This window comes from Pteronotus mesoamericanus, unplaced genomic scaffold (genome assembly GCF_021234165.1).
Source record: "Pteronotus mesoamericanus isolate MK-2021 breed Mesoamerican mustached bat unplaced genomic scaffold, CSHL_Meso_final contig_169, whole genome shotgun sequence".
Taxonomy (NCBI): Eukaryota; Metazoa; Chordata; class Mammalia; order Chiroptera; family Mormoopidae; genus Pteronotus; species Pteronotus mesoamericanus.
Genome location: NW_026555068.1, coordinates 2,519,157 through 2,532,973, shown reverse-complemented (window position 1 = coordinate 2,532,973; position 13,817 = coordinate 2,519,157). Strand labels below are relative to the sequence as shown.

The 13,817-nt window shown below is 45.0% G+C and overlaps 1 protein-coding gene across 1 annotated transcript in view; it reads left to right on the top strand.

The window, feature by feature from the left end:
* The window catches only part of RASA3 (RAS p21 protein activator 3), a 116,545-nt gene that overhangs the window by 25,859 nt on the left and 76,869 nt on the right, over nt 1-13,817 (top strand). The window contains exon 2 of the mRNA XM_054565900.1: nt 13,093-13,210. Coding sequence (XP_054421875.1) covers nt 13,093-13,210 — 118 coding nt within the window. The remainder of the gene's footprint in view (nt 1-13,092; nt 13,211-13,817) is intronic.

Here is a 13,817-nt window from a genome sequence, read left to right as displayed (position 1 = left end):
GGGCCCGCTGTTTAAGTGCCCTGGGCCTCAGTTCTCCATCTGTGACGTGGGTGGTGTGGAAGCGCCTGAAGCAGTGCCTTTGCCTGGTGAAGTCTGCGAAGCCCGCAGTGTTGTTGGTGGTGATTTGGTGCATTTAATCAGTGAGTAGAGGGTCCTTCGCTCCTTCTACATATGCTGGAAGTCGCAGTTCTCCACAGCTCTTTGTTTTTAAAGATAAGATGGCTGGGCACATCTCAAAAAGGGGTGAGAAGCAAGAGGGGAAGGGAGGAGGAGGGGGAGGAGGAGGAGAAAGAGAGGAGGGTGGAGTAGGGGGGAGGGGAGAGGAAAAAGAGAAGAGTTCTTTTATTTGCTTTTTAGTTTCTTCCTTATTTCAACAAAGTTTAGAAAACATCCTGTGCTTAGGCTTCATCTGTGATTGTCCACGGATCTTCAAATGCCGGCTTGTAAACTTGGCAGTGTTTCTTGCCTAATTAGACCCATAGTGCTGTTAAAAATAATTTTGGAGTTTCAGATAGCAAAGAGAACTCTGACTTCTTGTGTGAGGTGCTGGAGTGCCAAGGCGGGGTGGGGGGTTGGTGTGTGTGGGGGTGTGTGTGTGTGTGTGTGTGTGTGTGTGTGAGAGAGAGAGAGAGAGAGAGAGCACGTGAGAGAGAGCGCATGCAGTTGGTGCCAGATTTGAAGCAGCCTTATTTAGGCCACAGGCTAAGGGAGGAGCTGCTCCGCGCGGGATGCTGGACTGCGGTGCGAGTCATGCCCTGCACGCTCCGTCCACATGAGCCGGTGAGCCTGGGACCCGGGTAGTGTTTCCTCCTTGCGGCTGGGAGACTGTGCCGGACTTCTCTTGTGCATAAGAGAGACAGCTAAGGGAGCCCCCGATATCCCATTAGAAATAATTTTAAAGCTTTTATTATTTCATTCTCCAAATCCCGCCGAATGTTCTGCCTCTGTGCACCCCTGTGCCTTCCAGCTGCCTGTCTCTCCTTGCCGGACTCTATTGCAAGGAAGCCCGCATTTGGGAACATTCCATGGGGTTTCATGTCTCCTCTGGATCTAAGTGAGCTTCCACCTCCCCTGCCCTGCCTTTGTCTCCCGCGTTCCCTGCTGTGTGGTCACACTTTCGGTGAAGGCTTTGCCTTCCCAGCCAGAACTAGCCACACCTTTCTGCGCCCAGGCTGCAGCCTCCAAGGACAGTTTTCACCCAGCACGTGCGTTATTAATCGGCGGCCCCTCAGGGCAGGGGCCTCGGGCTCCCGTGAGCATCCTCGCAGGCTCCTGACCCCAGCCATGCTGACCCCTGGGCTAGTGCAGGACACACACCCCCACCTGGCCCCTGCTTTTCCCGAAATTGCCCGTATGACAATTTTCTTCCATCTTTAGGGGCTTGCTCCTGGCCATGAAGCTGTTCCAAGCATTGACGTACACATTTTTGTTTGGACACCTATTTTCAGTTCTTCTGAGTATATACCTAGGCGTGGAATTGCTGGGTCCTGCGGTAACTCTGTTTAACTCTTTGCGGAACCCTAATCGGTTTTCCACAGTGGCTGCACCATTTGACATTCCTGCCAGCATCCCATTTTCTCTACATTCTCACCAACTTGTTATTTTCCTTAAAAAAAATTCCAGAAACTTGTGGTATAAAATGGTATCTCATTGAGCCTTTGATTTGCTTTTCCTTAATGACATGTGATGTTGTACATTCTTCTGTATGCTTCTTGGCAATTTGTATATCTTTGGAGAAATGTCTGTCAGGTCCTTTTGAATTGGGTCGCTTGTCTTTTTGCTGAGTTGTAGGAGCTCTCTATATATTTTGGATACAAGAGTACTTACCGGATGTGTGGTTCGCACATCCCGTCCTCCTTTCTGTTGGTAACTGTCTTACCTGGTCTTTGTATCGCCGCAGATCTTTGTTCGCACACCTTGAGAGTCACTGACTATTTCTCTTCATGTCACACTGCCTCCCCTGTTGGTTGTTGGAGTAACGGAGTTGGCCGTCTGGTGATTGTCGCCTGCAGGGAGGACACTGTCCTGAGCTCTGGAGGCCACCGGTGCTTGCGGTCCAGAGTGCCCCCTTCCCCTGGGCTTTGCCACTGTCATGGTGACTGGGTCGCTCTTGTTTGTCATTAGCATCTCCTGACTGTCACCTCGCTTCTGGCTGCTTTCCGCAAATGAAAGTTAGAGTATTGCTAGGGTTTCAGTAAATGCCTTCCTTACAGAGGGGCAGCAGTAAGAGGCCTATTATACACATGCATCTTCCCCATAAATGTTACATCTGCCTAGTGTGATCAGTGACAGGCATGCTACACACAGACATCTTAATAGATGCCACACATATACAGTAAGTGATAGGCTTATTACACACGAGCATACTCACAGATGTTATACTTACTTAACCTGTGAAGTCACATGAGCAAATAGCTTTGCATTAGGTTGGCCATGTCATTACTTCTTTCACTCTTGAGAGACCCCCAGGAAGCATCAAAGACAGCCCTGACTACACAAAATGAGCTGCTTGAGAAACTGAACTTGATGCGTATTTAACCAATTGCAAAGATAATACATTATCTTCAGAAATGTTAAGCCTTGGTCAGGAAGGCTTGTCTGAGTCTGCTTTAGCCTTAGAAGAGTATGTGAAAGACATCTAATTCCGTGTGAGGTCTAGTTTAGTCATGGACCTGGAATAGTCCACAGTGTATCTGAAAGTATTTAGGCAGTTTCCCTTTCAGGTCCGAGGCGAATGAGCAAAGGAACGCTGTCCGTTGAAAACCCTTCCCAGGACCCGTGTTTTGCACTAGATGTATTAATGGCAGACTTTGATTTTTTAAGGAAGAAAATGGTTTTTCTATTCTTCTGTTAATGCCTAAGAAATACTCTTCCTCAAGTTCAAGCCAGGACTCTTTTAAAGAATGATGTGGGAAAAAGAAAGCAAAGCAAAAGTAGTCAAACTGTACAGAGTGGAAAAGAGCAGGATGAGACCGTATGCTGATTGTTTCCGAAAAATAAACTTGGGTCTTGAAAGAGAAGTTTCTCTTTCCAACCACAAATTGGGAATGGTTGTCTTTGGCTAAGTCAGGCGTCTTATTTTATCCATCGACCAGTCAGCGGGCTTATGGCTGTAGTATGCATAACTTTCCACAAATTTGATATTTTTTAGATTGTCTTCCGTCCCTGACTTCCAAAAAGCACTTAATGCAAACTATGAAGAATTTTTTGCTGTCAGAATCCAGGAACCTGCACTGCAGCGGTGACAGCCAATCGTTACACTGGTCATGGTGAGGTCCTTGGACTTCACCTTCGCCAGGGACGGCTCTGGTGGGAGGGCGGAGGGAGCCGCAGCAGCTGGGCTGCCCGGGGTCCTGGGCATCTGGCCCCACCAAGGTCTTAGCCCCTCAAGTCTGTGTGCCACTGGATGTTTTAGGGTTAGAAGTAGTGGATTCAACATAGTTGGAAAAATCAGAATTTGATGTCAAAGATTATTTTAGTTTCTCTAAACTTTGTTTTCATGGATTCCATCCGAACGGCGTGTGCCTGGCCTCTGTCAGGGCTGGTTGGGGAGACCTTGTCTTAGGGAGAACGGAGGAGGGATGGGGTGCAGGTGTCTTGGGCGTGGCTTTAACTCCCAGATAAATGGAATAAAATTAGATCCTTTAAAAAGAATCCTTTGTAACAAATGAAGTACAAAATACGCACAGAAACACACACCATTTTTCACGTATTACATTAGTAAAGATCCACAATTTTGAAAGCGACTTAGTACTAGCAAGGGTAGAGAAAAAGGGCACTTTGAAACATGGTGGTGGGAATGTAAATTGCTACTATGGGGAGCTCTTTGGCAATATGATAAATTTGTACGAAAACTACAAGTTACCTTTTGTGCCAGAAATTCTGATATTAGGAGTTTATTGTTTCTCATACACACATGGAATCTCTGCAAGGTTATTTGTTGCTGCATTCTTGGTACTTGTTAAAGACTGAAGGTAACCAAAGTTCTCATCCTTTGGGAGGCTTAAACAAACTGTGTTTACTTAAAGAAAATCTGTGCAGCCCTAAAAACAGGAGGACATTTTTAACATACTGATAATCTCCTCAAGGTTTATTATTAATACCAATTTTAAGAAGTATATGCTGCCATTTATGTAATATATTAGCTGGCATTTGCTCCCAAAACCTCCAGTAGGAGCAAGAAACTTATGGCATTGTTGCCTGTGAAGAAGGCTGTGGGGTGGAACTTATGTTTGGACCATTTAATGTTTTAAAGAGCTCTGACAAATGGAAGAGCACCTTAAGTTAATTTGAATCCTGAATATATACTGCATCAAACTATGACATTTGGGCTGGCAGAGATGCATCCTCTTCACCCTGCAGGACAAAGTGTCTGAAGGAAGTTCTCAGGCCAAATGAAAAATGAATGTAGCAAAGGGTGACAGGGTATGAGGAGTGACAGTGTGTCCGGGTATGACAGGAAAGAGGCCAGAATCTTTACCTCGGAGAAGTCACCACACTGAACCTCCTGCCCAGAGGGATTGCCTGCGGGGGCGCAGTCACGGCAAATAGCTGCACAGTCCCGATGTTGTAAATGATATCTTGTGGGGTTAAAAGATTTAGAATCAACTTGTAAAGAAAATAGGTAAGACAATGTAAAAATAGTCTAACAATAGAAATTGGGAGGTCAGGGTGGGAGATGCATATAGCTTTCAGTCCTTTGTCTTTCATAACAGGGAGTCAGTACTTGAGTTTAAACTGATAAACCAAGAACTATCAGCGAGGCTGTTATTTAAACTTGAGGCTGTTATTTAAACTTACGCTTAAAGAACTAAGAAACGCATTAGTAAACAAGGCTATTTCTAGAGACTGGGGCTACAGAGAGACTTTTAATGTTTAATCTTGGGCTCCTGCATCTGGAAATATCCTATCATGCATTATTGGTACTACTGAACAATAACAACAACAACAACAAAACGTGTGTATAACAGTTTTAAACTCTGAGCCAGAGTTACAGATCGGGTCTCTGGAACCTCTGCATTTTTTTCTAGAGAAAGGAACTGGCTTTCTTTTCTCTCCCCATGACTCAGGGCCAGCTCTGGTGAGCAGAGAGGAAGCAGATGGATTTCATTTCTGTGTGGTTAGTGCCCAAGCTTCCAGCAGAGATGCCCTCGCAGGCATGCTTGCCTGCTCCTCCAGTCGGGCTCTCCAAGGGACACGTGTTTCTCTTTGTGTTCTCAAAGCCAGCACTCGGATGTGGACAGGATAAACCCGGAATATCTCATGCTGGGGTTAGGGACCGGGGAGGTCACTCCTCTGGTCAGAAATGGGACCCGAAATCCAGAGTGATGCATCCTCGACCTGCTGCTGTGTGGAACAGTTAGTTTCTTTGGGGACAGTTTCATATTAAAATGGAATCTATGGGCTTCCTGGGGTCCACGTGCCTGGCCATGTGCTAAAAATATTTACTGTCTTAATAGAACTGCTGCGACAATCCCCCACCCCCTTTTTGCCATCATTTAAAAAAAAGAAAAAGAAGAAAACCGGCATTTCTCTAATTCAAAGTAAAGGTATAATTGAAAAGCTGGACAATAGTGAGTGTGTCAGTGAAGGTGTGGAGAAATTGGAACCATCGTAAAATGCTGGTGGGAACGTAAAATGGTGCAGCTGCTACAGAAAACATGTTGGAAGTTCCTCAAACAGTTAAACAGAGCATTACCCTATGACTCAGCAGTTCTGCTCTCATATATAGAACCAAGAGAATTCAAAACATACATTCACACAAACACTTGTACACAAATATTATAGCAGGATTCTTCACAATAGCCAAAAGTTGGAAACAACCCCAATGTCCCATCAACTGAAGGACGGATAAACACATCACACTGCATTCATACAGTAGATATTATTCAGCTGTGAAAGGAACCAAGTCCTTACACATGCTATGGTGGGTGTGAACCTTGAAAACCTTATGCTGAGTGAAAGAAGTCAGACTCAAAAGATCCCATGTTCTGTGGTTCTGTGTATATGACGTATCCACTATAGACAAATCAATAGAGATAGAAAATAGAGTGGTTGCCAGGGTCTGGGGAGAGGGGGGACGGGGTATGGCAGTAAAGAGGTCTAGGTTTCTTTTGGGGGGACAGAAATGTTCCAGCATTGATTGTGGTGATAGTTAAGCAACCCTGTCAATACACTAGAAAACATTGAATCGTATGCTTCTAATGGGTGAATTTTATGGTATGCTGATCCTGTCTAATAAAGCTGTTAAAAAAAGCAGCAATCGGAACACCCGTACACGGACAGAGGCGCACACGACCACAGGTTTAACACCTCAACAGGAGAAGACAGCCGCTACAGGTGTGGTTGTGCGGGACCCGTGGCCAGTCCCAGGCGTTCGCCAGGTGTTAGCCCAGGCATCGGCCAGGGGTTCTCCAGGGCCATTTTGAAGGTATTCACTCAGGTGTTCACCCAGGTATTCCGCCCTTTTCCTGGTCCTTCTTTGGGTCGCATTATCAGTCCTCTGGAGGTGGGAGAGTGTGCAGTTTCCTGTGGCCCTGGTGGCAGCCCACAGACTAGCCTTCTGTCTGCTGTGGTCTGCGCTTACTGGCACCTCTTGTTTACTGTCCAGGTTCGTAGGGATCCATGTGGAGGTGGTCTCCCTGCCAGTAAGTCTTGCTCTGAGGAGGGCCCAGGGCCTACGTGGGGAGAGCTTCTAGTTTCCAGGGGTCCTCACTCTTCCAGAAGTTTCCATAATACCCTTGCCTTAGCAATAAATACCTCCGTTGTTGCTGGTCTGCTTGTTCTTCTCTGGTCTTAATAGCCATTAGATAGAAGATACAGTACTAGGAGAAAAAAATATTTTATAAACACACAAAATTGTAGTTTCCAAGGAATCAAAAATTGCCATCCAACATGACATTTTAAAAATTAATACAGAACTAGTGGTTTCTTTTTTCTTTTCTTGACTTAATTTTATAGTTTTTATTTTGAGATTGAGTTATTGTCAAGAACACTATTTTCATTTCTAGCCTAATTGGAAAAGCACAAGAGAATAGAGCATGCATTTTTCCCCCCAAAGGGAAAATATCAGATTTGAAGTGAAAAAATAAAGTTAGCCAAAGTTTTGTGTGTTTTTTAGGTGTTTAATAGGTTGAATTTAATTCAAAACTGAAGATCTAAATAGTTCTGGGGATGTGCCGTTGTCTAAAAAGTTAATCTGAAAATGGAGAAGTGGGTGATTTTCCATCTGCCACTCTTAGTGTCTCAGGCTTTTGTTTCTTGTCTGGAACCTAAAATGCACTCTCTTTAGACTTCTGAGGTCTCCCTCCCCCGTCCCCACTCCTGTCGCAGCAATTCTGATCATCCTGTGGAAGCTGAGAGACATAGAGTGTGCTCCACAAATTTGAATGACTGTTGTGGCACATGGCTCTTCAAGGGACATTTGCATCAGTGACATTAATGGGACCGTCCGGAGTTGAGCAGGGAGAGTGGAAGAGGGAAGAGGAGGAGGAGACACTTCAGGGGCCGCACAAGACTGGGGTGTTCAGGATGGGGACCACAGTTCAAAGCTTCACGGGTGTGGGGGGCACACAGGGAGCCAGGTGGCGGCGGGGTACCAGCCCTACAATTTGTAATTGTGGAGTTGCCACCGACCTTTTCCCTGAATTATCTCTTCCCCACTTACAGCCTGCCACAGGCTGTCCGTCCAGTCAGACATTCCCATTATTCAAGGTGACCCCATGCCTTTTGTGCGACCGTACGGGAACTTCCGGGGGGCAGTCCGCATCCCAGCAGACATACCAGCACTCTGAAGAGCTGAGGCACAGAGCAGATGGGATCAGGCATGGCTGTGAGATGAGGTATTAGAGGTGGAAATGCCAGTTGGAATTTGTCCGGAGCACGGAGAGTTCTAGCCTTGAATCAAATGGGGCAACAGAAAGTGGCTCCTCTTTGGTTAGCACTCACCTCCTCTGCTGGGAACTCTTCACAGGGTTTGTAATTCCTACCATGCACCCACTTGTCCTGATGGACAGAACAAGAGGTAGCCACTTGGAGCATGTTTCTGCATGTCTTACGTGCCCAGTCTGTCATTGAATGTCTCCTGTGTAAGGCTTCCCTCCAGCACTGGATCTGCTGCAAAAACGTGTTTCCTCCTGGAAAATTGCTGTGTTCCACTGGATTTCCATTGCTAGCTACTAGGAAACTCAATGCTCAGTTGATCACTAAGTCATATGTGTTGGGGTTGGATAGATGTAATTTTCCTTCCTTTTACCATATTTTAAACTTTTAATTTCCAGTTTAACAGCCTTATTATATACTTGTCTTTTTATTATAATGTATTAGCCATCCTTTTTGGAAATTGGAGGAAATCTGACACGGACGTAAGTCACTACTCCTGTACCATTCTCCTCCCGAGAGCAGATGTCTGCTGCGTTTGTGATGGAGGCGGGGCGAAGCGCTGCGGGCGTCCAGACAGCTCCGTGTGGGGTTTTCCAGACTTCCACATCAGTATGCAGCAGAGGAGGCTGTTTATAACTTGATTTAGAGATCCAATCTCATCTGGTTTGATAGAGTTTTGTTCTATTTAATATCAAGTGCTAAAATAGCAAGGCTGCCAAAAATATATTCCAGGAAAGAGAATTTTTAATCATGAAACTGATCTCTTTGGGGAAAGAGACTTTTATTTTGTTATACTAAGTTCCATTGGCTACCAGAATGTGTAGACCCATTTGTGTGTTCTAGATCAGAACGACCAAAGGCCTGAGTAAAGACGGGGCATCAGGAACCTTCATGCTTCCACGCGCCTGTTTCCCTACACGGCAGCCTCTGGGCTGGGAGGGGATTGCTCTTACTAGACTAGTGCATGGGCTCATGGGCCTGTTTATGTATTATTTAGTGAGGATGATCTGTAGTTGAGTTGGAAAACCCTACTTCAGTAGGAAAGAACAAAGTGCTATGGTCACGTGGATGTCCAGTAGATTCAAGCACTTCTGGGAAGTACGCTCCAGGCAGTTCTGCTGGTGTTGGCCCCGGGCTCACAGCTGGGAGAACGGTGCTTTGTTTGTTAGAGCCCTTGACCTGATCCCTCACCCGTCCCTCCCAATGCCACCTTCATTCCTTCCTTCCTCCCTCCTTCTCTTCCATGGGTTTGGTGAGAGCACACTGGCCCCGTGCTAGGTGCTGGAGGTAACCTAGGTTTCAGCTGTCGCTATTTACTTCAAGGGTGCCTGGTGCCTGACATGTCCTCTCCAGGCATAGAGGGCGTTGTTCCTGAGTGCCCTCCAGGGGAGCCAGCCTTGGAGACAGGGAGGGGGTGTCTTTGTCAGGGTTGAATCTAGCAGTGGCACTGAGACCTCCCACGGCCCCTCCCATGAGGCACGAGCATTCACACATGGCTCTTCCCTCTCCCCAGGTGCAGCTGGAGACCCAGCTGCCCACAGGTTTTTCTGGCCGCGTTCACTTCTCAGTGAACATGCACAGAAGTTATTACCAGTCAGGGATGATGACTGCTTTCAGATCCTACCTTTGTTTTCTTTACCCATTGCCTGATTCCTGTCATTCGAAATCAGGGTTTGCTGTTTCGGTGCTGTTTATGATACTGTTTTTTAGGGGATGCCTTTTATTTCTGTTAGTAAATTAGGTGTTCAGAGATGATATCACATACCAAATTTGTTGTCTTTATAAAATCTACTGATGGACAGTTCTGATTGGTGAGCGGTAAATTAGAGATGTGGTTAATAGGAGGAATCATATGAAAATGATTACTTATTTACTTTTTAGAATAAAAACAGTTGATTTTTCATTTACCTTGTAGCCATTTATTCACCTATTCATTAAAACAAATAATTCAGCGCTGACTCCATACCAGGGCCAGCTTTACATTCTTATGTAAATATCTCTACTTATGAGAGAAAAAAACAGGTTTTTCTCTGAGAGAAACAAAAAGGCGCACCATAGTATGAAGTTAGGAAGGGAAGCAACCTCTAGCCTTTGGCATAAATAATCAATATGGAAGAAACAGATCTGTTTTGAGTATGGTTGAGCTGGGACAATCCCCGAGAGCAGGGACAACCAGTCTTACTCTGCTGCGGGGCCCCAAGCAGAGACGTGGGCATAACTCATCATTCTCGCCCCTTTTTGGTGGGGTCCCCAATTCTAAGGACCCTGGGTAGATGACGTGGCCCAGGGCGGGGTGCTGGCCACTGCTCCCAACCCTCCTGGTCTGATTGGTTTATTAATGTTGGCACAGGTCGACCAGCTGGCTCTCTGGTGTTGCCATTGTCATAGCAACCAGGATGTTTCTATAACAGCCCAGATTGGGGACCTGTAGGGTGGGAGGAATGTGGATCGGACTGCATTCATACTAGAACAAGATAATTCAGCTTTTTCAGATTTTTAAGCATCTGTTGTTTAGGGAAAGCTCTTCTTTCTCTTTTATCCTGATAGTCCCCACCTTGAAGAGAAGCGTCAGCTACCATTGCTTGCGTTCAGAGGTTCTTTGGAGAATAAAGAGGAGCAAAATCCAGGTTCTGTATTTTCTACAATGACCATCTCTCTTAGACTTTCAATAAAGTACTCTTTCTCCTTTTAAGAAACACAGGAACTTGCAGCTAAATATCTCATTTGTTGCAAAAAATACTTTTCAAAGGAAAATATGGTAAGCCCTAATTCACATCATGAAGGTGACAGCTGAAAAGTCAATAAAGACAAGCTGGTTTTGAGGTTAAAGATTTATGAACGCTGCAAAAATGATCCGTTCCAGACACAGAACTGGACTGCTGACAAGGCCCTCATCGGGCTTGGTGCATGTGCTGTGACTGCCCGTTCAGGTCAGCTTAGTGGAAGGAGCAGTCACCAGGGAACCTGTGTCTGCTTCTCCTTGTACCCCTCCCCTCCCCCTCCCCTCCCCCTCCCTGTCTGGAGAAGACCATGGACCCACGCCTTACCCTTGCCTGTCTGTGGGTTCATCACTCACTCTGCATGCATATGAATGTGCACATGTGACCTTTCACATCTGCCAGAAGCCTTCAGAAAATCTGGCTTTTGACATTTAACAACTGACTTGAAGCTTGGCTCAGATTCAAATGCCTCTTACCAGATTGGCCATGTTTTCATTTGCTCAACTCATAATGGCATGTTCTGGAAGGAAGTGTTGTAATGTTAGGTGGTTTAAGGATAGTAGTGGCTAAAAGAAGACATTTATTTGTTCTTTTTCTTCACTAACTGACAGCCATGGATGATTCCTTGATGAGAGAGAAACATTTCTGGAAGCTCTTAGATTAGAAGAATCTCAGAGCTAGAGGAGCCTCAGAGAGCTCATCCACTCAGTTATTGAATGACTTCTGTTAACTTGCTGCTCTGCTTGGTCTCAAGCAATACAATTAATGAAAAGGTAAAAAAGGAAAACGTCAAACAAATCAAGTTTTCCTCTGCCCTTTGGAGGTTCTGGCATGCCAGCTACAAAGGGACATCTTTTCACGCGAGCTCATCTCGCCTGAGTTACAATGCATTTTTTGTGGGGGTTATGCAGAAGAAGATGTGGCTGCAGCGTGTGGATGTGATGCTGAGTGCGCAGCACTGAGCTCTGAAGATGGAGTTTGGAGGAACTTCTACTCTGGTTTTGTTTGGTTTCTGTTGTTGTTTCTCTCTCCCCGCCCCCCCTTCCCTCCCTTCCATCCTTTTCAGTTTTAACAAGAATGAAGTAGGTTGGCCCTGAATGGTATTAACAGGTATTATCAGCAAATGCTTGGGCTGTTAGCACGGTGCTAGGTGCTCAGACTTATTTTTTCTTTCGAGCACTGGGTCTGGTGCCTGTGGATGCCCAGGACCAGGCATCTTTTGAACTGCAATGACTTGGTGACAAGGAAGACTCTGGGAGGAGATAGCCTGTTCAAGGCATTTCTTCCATGTAGTGGACTTCACCTGGGCATCAGCTGTCCAGGTTGAAAGTCACCTCTCATTCCTTCCTGCTCGCTCTCAGCTCACAAGTAAACAGAGATGTTTGGATAAGTCCTCATGCTTGCTCTGAGTTGCTTGCAGAGGATGCCAGCTATTGTGGTGTCGATAATGATCTCCAGACAGACCTAGGGTCAAATAGGGAGTTGTGACATCGTGGGTATTTTCTGCAGGGCTAGCCAGGCAAGCTGGCTTTCTTGAAATTTCCTCCCTTTTCTCCAGATGTGCTTCTATGCGCCTAGAGCTTCAGTGTGGAGGAAGGGGCTTGTGGGAGGGAGACACTCAACCTAGAGCAGCTCGCTCTTTTCTTGACTTTTTCCTCACCGGCTAATCACTCTGTATTTTAAACAGCTGTAGTTTGTAGTTTACTCTCATCAATAAAAACAAGTTCTCCTTAGTTATTGCCCCAAATTTGACCTAATATTATCAAATTAAATTCAAAATAAAAAGGGACCTGGAGATCTAATGGTTAATGTGGTACATACATACAATGGACTATCATTTAGCCTTGAAAAGGAGGGATATTCTGACAAATGCTATGAAGCATGGATGAACCTTGAGGACATTAATGTTAGTGAGTCAGAGCAGAAGGATGCATACTGTATGAGGTTTCTAGAGTAGTCAAATGCAGAGAAACAGAAAGTAGGAGGGTGGTGGCCAGGGAGTGGGGGGAGGAGGAAATGGGGAGTTGTTGTTTAGTGGGTATAGGGTTTTGTTTTGCAAGACAAAAAAGTTCTAGAGATTGGTTGTGCAACAGTGTGAATATACTTCACTGTACACTTAAAGATGATTAATTTTAATTTATATATATATCTTACCATAGTTTAAACGTTAAAAATAAAAGGAACTGATGTGAGTAAAACAAAACAAGTAATTTTTAATTCCTAGGCTGATGGATTCCTACTTCTGTCAATTTGTTTTAGAGGTTAATGTGTATGCTACACTGCGTTTTTAACAGTACATGGTAGTTTCATCAATATTTTGACTTGTGGTAGCAAGAAAACCAAGACCTTATAAAGACCTAATGAGTATGCAAAAGGGAAAGCAAGTGCATTGCTATGAAATAAATCCATTATTTGGAAATGTGTCTGTGCTTAGCAAAGGAACTAAATAATTCTGTGCTATGTTGATGATATATTTACACTTGCTTTTTAGGCGAAGCCAAAAATCTTCCCACTTACCCGGGGCCAAACAAGATGCGAGATTGCTATTGCACCGTGAACCTGGACCAAGAGGAGGTTTTCAGGACCAAAATTGTGGAGAAATCACTCTGGTAGAGTCTTCTCTTGCTTTATTTGATACTGATAAGTTTGCTTCTATATGGAAAATACGCTGAACACATATGCCATCTTGCCATCTTCTGTGTTGTTTAGTTTGAGGATTAGGAGATGATCAAATGGGCTGTGGCTCACAGGGCAGTGGTAGCCTGGGCTTCTGCCCTCAGTAGGGGACTGATATTCTCCAGATGCTTGTGATGCCCGGGACGAAACATGATAAGGCAGCAAAGAGCACATTTGTAACTGTTTATTTGTCTCTGGGATAATTTCTTACTAGAGATGAACTGGAAAGTGTATACTGCAACAAAAGAGTACGAATGAAGGATTCTGAGGCTCTGGCTGGCTAGCTCCGTTGGTTAGAGCGTCATTGCCATTTGTCAACGTTGCTGGTTCTGTCCCTGGTCAGCGCCCATACAAGAATCAACCAATGAGTGCATAAATAAGTGGAACAACAAATGGACGTTTCTCCCTCTCCCCCTTTCTCTCTCTCTCAAATCAATAAATTTTCAAAAAATTAGAAAAAAATCAAGGATTTTGAGTGGATAAGTATTTGGAAAGCTTCATTTTGTTTTTTCTGCCTTCCTTTAAATTTATCTAGAGAGG